The sequence below is a fragment of the Pelmatolapia mariae genome, linkage group LG4, assembly GCF_036321145.2.
Source record: "Pelmatolapia mariae isolate MD_Pm_ZW linkage group LG4, Pm_UMD_F_2, whole genome shotgun sequence".
Lineage (NCBI taxonomy): Eukaryota > Metazoa > Chordata > Actinopteri > Cichliformes > Cichlidae > Pelmatolapia > Pelmatolapia mariae.
The window spans coordinates 31,146,675-31,161,440 of NC_086230.1; the positions used below are offsets into that span (position 1 = coordinate 31,146,675).

Here is a 14,766-nt window from a genome sequence, read left to right on the forward strand (position 1 = left end):
GGAGAGTCCCAGATGAGGGGTCACTCAGCAGCCGCGGAGCAGAAGCCAGGGGGGGTTGCAGTGACGTGCCCGTGAGCTCCGCCGGCAGCCAGCTGTGCCTGAGTGACCGAGCCCCAGGCCGAGAGGCCGAGGGCACCCCACCCCCGAAGTGGCCCGAGCGAGCCCCAGGCTCCAGGCCCCGATAAGCAGCCACCAAGGAGTGAGCCGGTGTGTACCCGGACGCCCACCCCCGGACACAAAGAACCACCAACGCACCGATGTCTGAGGGCGTCCGCCACCAGCAGGGGAAGTGGTGGGGGGAGATAGGCCTCCAAACCTTGGAGGACCTGAGATGTCCCCAGAGAGGTGGCGTCTGATACCCGACCTGACATATAGACACAGACATACAGGCACACAGATACAAACATCCATTCCCACCCTCATGCTCTCATAAGCATACTCCACACTCAACCAACGTGGAGACAGACATAAAGAGACACTGTACACACAATCACACTCCCCAAGCGTACTCTAAGAACCGGGTCTAGGTACCCTTGCCCCTGGAGGGGGAAACTGCACCCAGACCCAGGTGGTGTTACCCTTTTCCCTGCAGTGGGGAGAAGCAGACTGCCCCGACTCCGCAGCAGCAGGGAGGCCCCACATTCCAGACCCCAGTCGGACGGCCAACTCCTCCTCCTAGCCTAAGTAATAATATTATGGAGAATTTCCAGTAGCAAAATGTTGTAAAGACACAGACGTAACCTGTAACAAACCTGGTTTTAATGCAAACGACAACAAGAGTCAGCAGGATTACCGTATTTTCCGGACTACAAAGCGCACCTGAATATTAGCCGCACAAGCTAAAATCAGGGGAAAATCCTGTTTTGTACATACATTAGCTGCACCTGACTAAAAGCCGCAGGTGTTTCAATGTTTACTTACCATATGTAAGAGAATATGCACAAAGGGAATTCAGGAAAGAGATGGCTGTTTGGGAACACATCCCTTTTATTAATATTTTGAAAAACAAGTTACCGGTACATATTTGCATAACTTTTTACGAATATGTACAAGTACCGGTAATTACAAGTACGAAACATGTGCTTTATAAACGAGTAACAAATGTAGTGTATAACAATAACCTACAGCACACCAAAAAAATAGATTTGGCCTACCTTTTAGGCTCAGGTGTAGTGACACGGCTTTAACAAGAAGAAAAGTCAGTCATTCACCACCATCTTTCTCTTCTTCCTGCGCACTAAAACCACCAAAGTCCCCTTCTCCACTGTCGGAAATGAACAGGCTCAGGATGGCTTCGTCATCCACTCTCCGCTTCTCTCCTTCGTTGTTGCTTTGAAAACCAAAGAAATCCTCGTTGTCAGTGTTGGAGTCCAACACCCTCTGAAGTGCCGTGGCGGTGTCCTCCTCTCCATCACGCAGCAGTCCAGCCCTTTTCCACGCTGTCAGAATCCACTGGCAGACTTGGGCAAAACTTGCTTTTCGCATGCGACCAGTTTTGGTGAATGATTTATCGCCGCTCGTCATCCACGCCTCCCACTGAACACGTAGTGCTACTTTGAAATTAGTTTTTCGCGCTACTTCGTACGGCACTACGTTGCCTGGCGGACGGACATGTGACCAACATACCACTCTTGTACCCCGATACTGATGTTGGAAATATACAGCTGATCAAGCAGTGATTTTATCGCATGTCACTAGAGAAGCCTAAACATTTGGATGCTGAAGTTTCTTTCATGCTCCAAAATGATATTGCTTCTCCTTCTTCCTCCAGCTGGGTTTCTCCATGTATCCTTTTTCCAAAGCCAGACACAAAATCAAGATTTTGTACAGATTTCAGGAAAGTAAACTTTGTTTCAAAGCCAGATTCTTTTCCATTGCCACAAATGGATGACTGTAATGACCAGGTTGGGTCAGGCAAGTTTGTAAGCAAATCTGATTTGCTTAAAGGTTATTGGCAGGTGCCCGTGTCAGAACAAGCACAAGAAAATATCAGCTTTCATTAGTCCTTCTGGTCTTTATTCTTATAAAGTCATGGCGTTGGGTTTAAGAAACACTTCAGCAACATTTCACCAGTTATTGAATCAAACTGTGGCTGGCTTGGAGGGCTGCTCAGTTTATTTGGATGATTTAGTTATCTACAGTGACATGTGGCATGCTCATCTTCATTGCATTTGAGCATTGTTTAATCGACTGGCTGAAGCCAAATTTACTATTAACTTTGCTAAATATGAGTATGCCAAGGAAACAATGGCCTATCTTGGCCATGTGGTGAGACAAGGTGCCCCCAGTGACAGCAAAGATTGCAGTAATTGAGCAGTATCCTCCCCCAACAACAAAGAAGGAACTGCAAAGATTTGGAGATTGGGTCTGGTGGGTTATTATAGAAGTGACTCAGTTGTTGAAGGCCAAAGCAAGGTTTATTTGGTCATCTAAATGTGAGCAAGCCTTTTGACAATGTGAAGTCTTTGTTGTGCTCCCCTGCTATTTTAGCAGCTCCATGTTTTGATCTTCCATTTACACTCCAGGTGGACGCCAGTCACATTGGTGCAGGGGCAGTCTTGAGGAGGAGGAGGATGATCAGGGCGTGGTGAGACTAGTCGGGTTTTTTTTATACCAGAAAGTTTAACTGTTATCGGGTTAACTATTCTGTAATTGAGTAGGAGGCATTAGCCCTCATTTTGCAACACTGTGATGTGTATGTGGAATTCCCTTAATTTGCTTCTTAGGTACCGGGTTGCTGAAAACAATATGGAATAGATTGATTAAGTACAAAACTACGGTCAGATGTTGTTTCCCTTGTGTATATTTTGTCTTTGGGATGTTTAGTCGAGTGATCCTTTTTCGCGTCAGTCTTTATAGGTGGAGATGTGATAGCCCTGCTGGGTACTTAATTTTTTGCACCGTTGCAGGAACGGATCCTGTCGATAATTCTGGCAGGACTCAAACTAGTGCAAGTCAAAGGGAAATTATTTACAGCAACACCAGGTGAAGAAGGGAAGGGGGCTTCAGCGATTCCAGGGAAAGGTCTGGGGTAGGGTAACACCTCCACACTCCTCTTGTCTGTCTCACAAGCACTCGATCCAATCCACGCTGAAACTCACTCACACTCATCCAAACATGGTCCACAGGGAAAAATAGGCAAGAGTCCAGGAAGATCTGTCCAGAGAGAGGGAAACGATCCTTAGAAGAAAGCCAGAGAACATAATGGAAGACTAGAGAAATCACAGAGAGAGCTGGGGCACACTAACGGAGGAAAGTACAATGTTCCAGCGAAGAACAACACTCTGCTGAGGCCCTAATTAGTAGCTGAGTAATCACAGGAGAATAACAGCAGGTGACTGATGACAACCTGGTGTGAAGATCAGGGTTGGGACAAGGAGTCAGGCTTCACTCTGGCAGGTAGCAGTGAAGAGGGAGAGAGAAGGCCCAAAACAAATAGATACCAGGGAGGCCTAGGGAACTATGGCAGGATCCACTGGTTGGAGTGCAGCAGGCAAACTGATTGAGAACACCTGAGCTGGACCTTTACCCCTATATTTATACGCCAGACTGTTGTTAGTTGTTTTATTTTTTTTAGGTTTGTTTTCTTTAAAACAAACATTCGTAAATCATTGTTTGGTGTCCTTTCCCCCTTTCTATGTAATAACCCATGAGCCAGGTTGTGACATTTATTCAATGTCAGCATGGCTGCCTTCCAGACTGGGCAGAGATGCCAATGCATTCTCTTTCCATCTAGAAATTGCTGTTTTTAATTAAGCAGATTTGACACAGTTTCTTGAGCTAAGTAAGAACTTGTCAACTCCCTCTCCAATCAGTGTACCATATTTAATTTTGAAAAGTTAATGAAGTACAATCAAGTAATCTAGAGGTGGCCGTATAAATATCCAGAGTCTGAGGTCTCCCAGTTCATCAGGGCCAGAGTTGGAGATCTGTGACTCTCTGAATGAATGCCAACATAAATAAGAAAACAACACTCTGGACTCTCCATGTTATCTTATCAGCAAATGATGCTCTGGCAATGTTGTGGAAGATTATGGATGCTCAGAGCATGCGCATGTCAGTAATAAGAGGTGTACGGGACATTCACTCTATTGGTCTTGCTGCAAACACCCAGGTAATACAACACTTACCTTTCCACTGTTAAATTGGTTCTAAAAGTAATGCAGGTTCAGTAAAAATGTGTTTTGTGAATTTCTCTTTTTGTAGTATTCTGTCTTGAGAATTTGTTTACATATATTATCAGACTGTTTCTATGCTTTGTTGTTTATCAACCTTTGACTCAATCTGGCTGTCACTGCACACATGTACTTTAGTGAGTCATAGTGGTTTTAATGATTTACTCTGAGTTACAAAATTGTGTTTAACATGGTTAAAACTGTTCAATGTTTTTGCAAAAAGAATGATTTATTAAAAAAGCTTAGGACACTGAGAGTGTGGTTCAGAGAATGGGAGTAAGTGTTTTACTATTTCAGATTAACTGTAAACAGAGGTGTGACCAAGGAGGGTTTGGAGTGAATTATTTGAGTAATTCATGTTAACATATACAATTACTAAGGGTTGCAAGATGCAATTTAATGTAAATTACACAAAAAAGTCTAACATTGCTCCTAATGTGGCTATGATATGAGTGTTCAGTGCCTATTTGAAGTGGATGAATGGCTTGAAAGTGTGAGTGCAGTGCCTTTGCCACAGTGTCCAGCTTCTTGGTGAATACCTCAAAAAAGTTGACTTTTTATCTATATGTAACTTTTCCAGTGGGAAAAATGTTTTGTCACTTATCCAAGTGATTTCTCCTGTCTCAGATGACTGCAGGTTTCCCCAGCCTTTTAAACAATACATTTACATAATGACTGAAACTTCAGTCATTATGTAAATGTGAAAATGCTACGTCCAGACGAACAGAATCAATTTTTTAGGGATTTTCTTACCTGGAAGGCTGAGCATGCGTGAAGATTTTTTGGTGAATGTGCTATAAGATCAGGTCAGCAATATGAGAATTCTTTGGCAGGATTGTTGAATGATTTTCTTACCAGTTACACTTTTTTTCAGGTCTATGATTTCCTCCTTATACTACTGTTTGCTGACTTAATCTTATGAGTTTTGTCTGTGCCATAGCTAAATATTCTATTTCAAGTAGAGTTGGTTTCATTGGTGACATGAAGTCCTTCATGAGATGTGTGAGAGAGAAATTCTATTTCTCTGGACTATTCCCATATTGAACAACTGTAAAACCACCCAAATACCATTTTCAGTGTCCGTCATTCACAATAATAAATTTGTTGATTGGATCAACCTTTTCTTCTGTGCTGCTTGTGTTGAGTGTAACACATTTTACCACATTTCTTCATTTCAGAGTCACATTCAAACAGGTTTTTGAATTGCTCTTTGTCTGGTCTTGCACCCAGCATCAATTTGCCATGGGAGACCCTACCAGGGGGCAAAAAGCCCCCCAACAATGTAGCCCCTGGGATCCCTGGGACACACAAACCTCTCCACCATGATAAGGTAGCAATTCACAGATTTTACTTCCCTATGTATCTTTTTTATCTGTCTTACTTAGAACTAGTATGGAGCAGATCAGTGACCATCTGTTCAGGCATAAGAACTACAACTTTCTGGTCGGTCATACAACTCCAGAGTACATAGACTCCCTTGACAGCTTTGAAATAAAAGACAGCGATGTCTTCCTTGTCACTTATCCAAAGTCAGGTTGGTGAAAAATTTCACACATTGTTTATATTTGCAGTTTTGTGCTGGCCAGACTGATCCACTGATCACCTCTGATCATGTCTTTCCCCACATCAGGCACTGTATGGGCTCAGCAGATCATCATTTCCATCCACGAACTGCATGGGTATCAGAATAAATATTCAACCAACATAGAGAGGATGCCGTGGCTGGAGTACAAGACAGCTGAATACACTCTTCTTCCCTCTCCACGACTCTTCGCCTCGCATCTCCCTGAACATATCATGCCTCCAGGAGTGAAGGAGAAGAAGGCAAAAGTCAGTACTTTATAGAAGCTCAATTCTTCTTGAAGAAAGAGGCAGTCTTAAAGTTTGAGAAAGTTAAAAGCATTTTCAATCAATCAATCAATCAAAATTTATTTATATAGCACATTTTAAAGACCTAAGTACACCAAAGCGCTTTCCAGTAAAATCATGATACAGATAAAATCACAATATAAAATATAAAATATAAATTACAGATATAAAATATAAAATAATTACATAATCTAAATGCAAAGCCAGATGTAAATTACCCTAATTAGCCTCGAATGCCAGGTTAAACAAGTACGTTTTTAGACATGATTTAAAAGATTGAATAGAATCTGATGCGCAAATATGAAGAGGAAGAATATTCCATAACCTGGGTGCAGCAACGGCAAAGGCACGGTCTCCTCTGGTCTTCAGTCGAGACCTAGGTTGCACTAAGAGCAGTTGGCCCGATGATCTTAGTGCTCTCTTAGGACTATACAGACAGAGGAGATCAGCTAAGTAATCAGGTGCCATATTATTTAGGATTTTATAAGTAAACAAAAAAATTTTAAAATCAATTCGATATTTAATAGGAAGCCAATGTAAGTTGGCTAAAACAGGGGTGATGGAATCATACCTTCTAATGCCAGTTAAGAGATGTGCTGCAGCATTTTGGACCAACTGCAATCGCTGAAGGAGGGAAGATTGGAGGCCCAAGTAGAGAGAATTACAATAATCTAGTCTTGAAGTGATGAAAGCATGAATGAGTTTCTCCAGATCTTTGCGTGGTATATAAGGTTTAGCCTTAGAAATTAGGCGTAGTTGGTGGAAGCTGGTTTTTACCACAGTAGACACCTGCTTATCTAGTTTGAAGGAACTATCCATGAAAACTCCAAGATTTCTGGCAGCATCAGTGAGGTGATTAGCAACAGGCCCGAGTGTACCAGTCAGTTGTCCCAGAGGCATATTTCTATCAAAAACACTAATTTCTGTCTTCTTTTTATTTAAAGTAAGAGAGTTACGTGATAACCAGTCTTTAACATCCCTCAGACAATCAAACAGAGGATGTAGACATTATGTTTTTCAAAAATGGAGCCCAAGGGCAACATGTACAGAGAGAACAACACAGGACCCAGTACCGAGCCCTGGGGCACACCACAGCGAAAAAGGGCAGAAGAAGAGGAATATTTTCCCATCATGACAGAGAACGACCTCTCAGAAAAATATGATTTAAACCATGAGAGAACATTTCCTTTAAGGCCTACTACTTGTTCTAACCTTGCCAAAAGAATATCATGGTCAACCGTGTCAAAGGCTGAAGTTAAATCTAATAGAACTAAGACCGCAGAGCGCCCAGAGTCAGCGATTAGAAGGAGGCCATTGAAAACTCTTAGTAGAGCAGTTTCGGTGCTGTGACGCAGTTTAAATCCAGACTGGAATTTATCGTTTATACCGTTTATCTCTAAATGGGTCTGTAGTTGCTGAAGCACTATTTTCTCTCAAATTTTTGACATGAATGAATTGAATTGAATTGAATTGAATGCTTTGCTTTATTGGCCATATGCAGGTTGCCCCGCAGAGGAATAGAACCCCCCCGACTTACACACACAACATAGACAACACATGGGAATACAAGTCGGAGATCGGCAGCGTTACAGAAAAACACTGAAAATATACACAACAATGGGGAAAGTACAAGAGGAAAAAAAGAGACCTTTACTCATGCTGGGCACCTATGGGAGGACAGCATGAGAACAGGAAACAAAAAAAAACTCCTCTGCACAGAGAGCACATAAATGTCCACAGTACAACATTAGAGCACGTGACAAGCCACAGGGTTGGGTAGGGGGTGAGGAGTAGTCCGAAGGAAAACACAGCAGTCGTCCTGCACAGCGCTACCATTCCAGCGCAGCGCGCAGACCCGCCGTCTTCCCCCACAGGGAAAAAGCATCGAAGGTGTTTGGAAAGGGAGGGGGATTAGTGCGTGCTCATCAGTGTAAGTGTATGTGTATGCGTGTCCATAGTTCAGCTGAGACAGTGTCCTTTGCCCTGCCAGGCTAAGTAAACAGTCTACCAGCCAACCCAGGTGGCCTTGCATGGAATGGGGAGGAACATTGTCAACATAGTCGCTATCAGGGATTGTTTTGTTCGGCTCCAGCCTTGAGCCCGCAGCTGGCGCCGGAGGGGTAGCCGCATTAAGATGGCGATTTCTTTCCAACAACTCATGAAATTTCGAGCTGTTATTGCTTTAGCACCTCGACACTGGTCTCTCCATCTCCCGTTGGATAGCCGCCAGTTTCTCCATGATGTTGTTTACCTGCAATTCCGTGGTCTTGTCAATCCTTTGCTCACAGAGCAGATTCTGAGACCTCACGACCGCAGCCACCTGATCCGTGATGTTTTCCAGCTTCCGCCCATAGTTGTTGATTTGAGCTGATTCTTCCCTGATGTGACCCAGTATCCGCTCAGAGATGTTATTCTGAGTATTCACTGCAGCCGCAATAGCCTCCAAGCTCTTGACCATGTCCCCGTCTGTGAGCCCTTTCTGAGAAGCTGCGCTTCGTCCCATCAATTCAATCTCAGGGGGCAGCTTTGTGGGGGTTTCAGCAGCCGGTCCCGCTGTCGTAATTCTCCGATAAGCCAGGGCCAAGCCAGCTCCGATCAGCAAGAACCCTGTTATCATGGTTCCGAATAGGTAGATATCTTCATGAAAGGGAGTTTAGAAATCGGCCTGTAATTTGCTAGAGTGTAATGATCAAGGCTGCTTTTCTTGATAACAGGTTGCACGACTGCATGTTTAAAGACAGTCGGAACACAGCCAGATAACAGTGATGAGTTCATTAAAAATAAGATACAGGACCCAATTGTATTCAATGCATCCTTAATGATACGAGAAGGAATAATGTCATGCAAAGAATTTGAGCTTCTCAGGTTATTAATTATTTCCTTTAAAGTTGAGAACGACACAGGTTCAAACTGTTGAAAAACTGTTGAACATTCGGAAACTGGGGCTTGATTTACTACCGGAGAATGTGGGGCCCTTAACACTGAGATTTTATCTATAAAATGATTTAGAAATTTTTCGCAGAGGGCCGGGGAGGCATCCATCGAAACATCAGAGCAAGGATTAACCACTGAGTTAAAGATTTTAAACAGAACTCGAGGATTGTGACTATTAGTTGCAATGATGTTCGACAAAAAAGAAGTTTTTACCATTTTGGCAGCCTTCTGAAATTTAGACCAGCTCATATGCAGAATGTCAAGGGACAACTGAAGTTGATCTTTTTTCCATCTCCTCTCAGCTCGACGACATTCACCTCTAAGAGCGAGGGTGGATTCATTTAGCCAGAGTTGGCGAGAGGTTTTATGGTGTTTAGTCTTTACTGGAGCCACAGTGTCCAAAATAGAAGAGCATGTAGAAATAAAAGAGTTGACTAAGCCATCAACCGAGAGAGGTGCATTACTAAACAGACGGAGTTAGCAAAGGCCGCAGAGAAATGGGCAACAGCCTCAGAATTAATCATACGCGATAGGCACAGTGGACCCTCAGAGTTCAGTTCGAAATCCCAGCATCATTAATGTCCGTGATGCAAATATCCAGTCCATACGACAATACCAAGTCCAGCATATGGCCTTTAGTGTGGGTTGATTTTCTCACCCACTGAGTGAGATTAAAAGAGTCAATAAGGGCAAGAAAGTCCTTAGCCAATAGGTCCGCCTCACAACATATATGAATGTTAAAATCACCACAAATAAGAACATGATCATAATTTAAAAAGAGAAATCCTAAAAGATCAGCAAATGCACAGATAAAATCCTTTCTGTGCTTCGGAGGTCGATACACCACTGCACAGAGAGTCCGGGGGGAACCGGACAGCTGGAATATGAGGCAGGAGGCAGTTGCCGCACTCGGAATTTACTTCAAAAAACCGAAGCTAGCCCTCCACCCCTGCCCACGGTCCTAGGAGAGTTAAAGAAAGCACAATCCAGAGGAAGAAGTTCCGAAAAGGAAGAGGACTCACCGGGGCAAATCCAGGTCTCCGTTAGAAACAGGACGTCCAGCCTTGACGAGAGAAAAAAGTCGTTTACAATGAAGGTGTCATAGTCCGTGGTCCTGGGTCTGTGGAATGCGTGCTGCTTGGGTAGCCACACCCCCGGACTGGGCCATCACCGACACACCTGCTCTCCATCGCGGTGATTACCTGCAGAGCTTCTTTACCTGGCGCTGACGGATGCTCCACGCCAGTCCGTAATCACCTCACAGTGGTAACTAGACTTCCGCGAAAGCGTTACATCAACATCTAGTTGGAGCTGTATTTAACCCGCCTGCCTGTGTCTAGGTTTCAATCCGGCGTTCGGCGTCTGCCACCTGCCTGTCCTCCTGCTCAACTGGCTCACCCAGTGCATCATCTGGCCCTTTCACCATCTCCACGGACTCCCTGCTCACGGGCTGCCGCACCTCCCTTCCGAGCTCCCACGGTCTCGCTCTATCGTAAGCCCACTACTCTAACGCAGTCTTAATGTGTTTTCCGCTTCCCGGCTTCCTAGTAATCCTCTCCCCTTTCTGTTGCAGCCTCCCGCGGTCCCGATTCCGGCTTCCTTGTGTCATTGTTTCCCCGGGTTATTAGTTCCTCGTTTTGCTCTCTAAGTTTCCCCCGGGTCGCCTTTCGTTAGTATAATAAAGTGTCTTTTCTGTTACCGCTGGGTCTGCGCCTGGATCCTTTTTGTGCACGCGCGCTGTGGCGCCTGACAGTAGGACTTGTTCACCAGGGACCTAGTGTTTAGCAGAGCGTAGTCACATTGACGCTACTAGGAGCACGTCCCAGCCGGCGAAGATTGCTATGATCCACACCTCCTCCAGAGACCTGCTTCCAGCTCCATACAGGTGGGCACTCAACTGGTAAGACCGAGTGGGCTTGCTGGCCAGCATAGCGAATCCATATAGATCCAGCTTTTGATGATTCAAGGGTCGAAGATTTAAAAGAGTTTGTCGATCATAGGCAATTAGAGCAGTAACATCTGGAAAGCATATAGAAAATAAAAAGGCAAAGAGTAAACAACACTCAGGAAGACGGATCCAGAGACGGCTCGCCGTACACACTGGCGCCATCTTGAAAGTTTCTCCCCTGAGAAACTTACTTATTGTTGCAAAAATAAAGCAAACTAAATTTGTACTTGCTAAGACTATTTAAATTTTTTGTGATGTTACCTATTGGTCACTGAAGTCCAGTTTTTGAGGCTTGCACTTTGACCATTGGTAGCTTTTAGAAACCAGCAAATCCTAGCAAATGAAAATAGAGTGGTTGATCTGAGGGTCATTTTTATCATAGACTTCTACACAAACACATGGTTCCAGGCCCAAAAAACTAGCACTTGCATTTGTTTTATTTTAAATGATTCTGTTTTATTTCAGGTTTTTTTTTTGTCCTTTTCCTTTCTTACAATGAGGTCATCACAGACTAAGAGGTTCATTTCACTAGCTGGACCCACAGCCTCATTTTATGTTTGACAGCATTTTAGTAGGTAAAGGTGAATGCTTGGACATGAATTGAGCAGCGGTTTGGGGAAGGCCTCGAAGGGGACTGGCGACGGCTCCCGGGCCTGGCAGATCCCCGTGTACTACATAGAAGTGAAGAAGTTAAAGAATTGAAAAGGGGAGGGAGGGAGGGGCACGTAAACGAGAATGAACCTATATGGATGACAACCGGAAGGAGAGTGTTTGGAGGCGTGGTCCTGCTCCTGAAATTCCGATACATAATCTCCAACAAATCAAGTAGAAACAGGAGAAAAAAAGATAAAAAAGAAACAGACTTTAAAATATATTTTTAAAAATATTATTTGAAATCCAATTTTAACACTAAATTTTAAATTGCTTTTCTTTTAAACTAATGACATTAAATAGTGAATTATTCAATTTTTTGAAAAATATGTTAATTAAGATTTTCTGATATATATATATATATATATATATATATATATATATATATATATATATAGACAAAAAGAATAGAACACAAATAGACAAAGCAACAGCAAGTGCAAGAACACAGAAATAAGGCAAAGGATTACACTGCAACAACAGAAAATATTGCTTCAACACTGACAATAAACACAAGTAGGACACTAGGGTGGCAGACTAAGTTATTTGCAACCAATCAGAGAGAACTTTATGCTTTGATAAATGATCTAAAAAAGGTTGCCACACATCAAAGAACTTACGAAGTTTGTCCTCTAGTGTATATCTATTCCTCTCCATGTGCAATAAAACAGTCAGTCCTGCTAACCACATTTTGAACTGAGGCACAGTATCAGACTTCCAGATGGTCAAAATAATTTTCTTAACCAATCCTGAACAAAACTGTAGTTTGTGCAGCAGGACTGAGGCATAAAAGGGAAGAGGAAGATCCAAACAATGCAGTTACTGGGTCTGGCTCTAATGTGAAATTGTACATATCAGAGAAACATTTAAAGATATCCAGCCAGTAATTGTACAATTTGGGACATGTCTGAAATAAATGAGTAAGAGAGCATTCTCCAAGTTTACAATGTTCACATATAAGACTAATAGAAGGAAAACTCCTGTGCAATTTAGGGTTTTTTTTGTGAATTATTACCTTTAAGTGACAGACTTTTAATATTCTGATTTTTTTAAAATATATATCAGATCGTGTATTTGATGAGGAATCCAAAGGACAACATGGTGTCTTTTTATCACTTCAGCAAAGCCCTAGCAGACCTGGAGACTCCCGAGAGCTTTGACCAGTTTTTTGAGTGGTACATAACAGGAAACAGTAAGTTTCCTCACCTTCAGTCTGCATAATGACATATCAATTACTGATTACTATAAAGTACCATCTTAATTTAACACATACAAGCAACATGTTGACATATATTAATACATTGACATGTATTGTTTTTTCATTAGTTACTTTTAGTAACAGATTTTGCGTTAAAAATTCTAATTATTTGGTTTGTTTGGCATGACTGAAGATTTCAGTTGTTTGCAGACACATTTCATCTCTAAGGTTATTTTTCGGTCAAATCAGAATAACATTTGCCTTTAGGCAACTATACAAATAGAACTGAATTGATTCTCTAATCCTATCATACCTTTATTCACATAAATCTTTGAGAATTGTCGAGGTAGAATTATTGATAGATTATCATGGGCCTTGCGCCATAGACAGCAAACAGAAACAAATAAAACTGTTTATTAGAGTGTGCAAGGCTCAGAGTAACACTTGATAAGCTAGAGTGGAAAAAAATTGCTGCCACTCCTCCCGCTCCTGTGCTTTGACAAATGTACTATGTAAAGTGTTACCTTTGTTCTAGAATTTTTTGGGGAAAAATTACTGATTCATTAAAGTTTAAGTTCCAAATCCTGGACAATTCAGATTCAGTGGACTATGGGACAGGGTGTTTATTCTGAGTTAATATTTACCATGACAAATGCGTCAAAACACCTGTTTTTCTTGGCATGCACCAGCAGGAAGGTCATGTGCACTCTATGCCCATGCAATAATCCATGTTTCAAAAAGTACAGTATAAAATGTTTAAAGAAATCTATGTTGCAAAATGTTTTGTCTTTTCTGTCATATGATTCATCTCGCAGCTCTACATACTTGAAAGATTTTGGTTTCAGTGACCTGTAGGTTTCAGTGTGAGACAACAGTGGTACCACTTTATTGATTTTGTGGTGCTGTGCTAGTATGTTAGCACAGGCACCATTTTGTGCGTGTGTGTGTGTGTGTGTGTGACTTGTGTGTGACTTCTGTAGATTGAGCACACTGACAAAATCTGTACTACATTCAGAGGCACACTACCACTGCATGATTAGTAATAGACTTCGATCTATCTGAACCAAATGGGTGGGTTGATCATGCCTGCAGTCATGCTGTAGGTAACTACAGAGCTTACACTTGAGCTCTTCTTGTGACATGTGGGTTGTATGTGAACTAAATTAAATGACAATGCCAAATAACTGGATGCATTATGCAACTATACAGTTTCATCGTCATCCTGGTTTGATCACGTCAGGGAGTGGTATTCAAACAGAGAGCAGTACAACATCCTCTTCCTGACCTACGAGGAAATGATTTTGGTAAGATGTTTCTTCGCATTTTTGTTGTTCCAAAGGAAACTCAAATAAAATATCTGACAGAGTTTAAGGTTCTTTTTCTGTTGCGGTCCTGCTTTTCTTTCAGGACCTGAAAGGATCAGTGAAGAAGATCTGCAACTTCTTAGGGATAAACCTGACTGAAGCCGCCATCAGTCAAGTTGTGGAAAAAGCTACATTTCAGAACATGAAGAATGACTCAAAAGCAAATTATGAGCACTTTTCACCAGAGAAGTTCAGTGGAAAATTCCTGCGCAAAGGTAACATAACAGACCTGCAGCTGCTGTGCAGAAAATGTAATATCAGGGTATCAGGTTTTGTGCTTTTGTCTTCATTACAGGTCAGATTGGAGACTGGAAGAACACACTGACTGTTGCACAGAGTGAAAGAGTGGATCAACTCCTTCAGGAGAAACTTGGTGATTTGCCTTTGAGGTTCATCTGGGAATAAGCAGAGCAGCTCTTCAGGGTCTCCCAGGAGTTTTAAAAGCATTGATCTGAAAGCCTTAAAATGGGTTTTTCTGCTATTTAAAAAAAAACAAAAAACAACAACAACAAATGATTAATGTTTGTTTACCCAAGATTGATTCATGTTATGCAGATCATGATTCCAGGAATCAAGAGTAAAATTTAAATCAGTCAACATATCTGACATGCCTGAAACCAGCACACG

At 42.3% G+C, this 14,766-nt stretch overlaps 1 protein-coding gene across 1 annotated transcript; it reads left to right on the forward strand.

Moving 5' to 3' along the window:
• Positions 1 to 5,567: 5,567 nt before the first annotated feature.
• On the forward strand, positions 5,568 to 14,544 carry LOC134625604 (amine sulfotransferase-like). Its single transcript, XM_063470853.1, has 6 exons — positions 5,568 to 5,709; positions 5,806 to 6,005; positions 12,643 to 12,769; positions 13,985 to 14,079; positions 14,183 to 14,354; positions 14,435 to 14,544. Exons 1-6 carry the CDS (start codon positions 5,568 to 5,570, stop codon positions 14,542 to 14,544), a joined length of 846 nt encoding a protein of 281 aa, XP_063326923.1.
• The last annotated feature ends 222 nt before the right edge of the window (positions 14,545 to 14,766 follow it).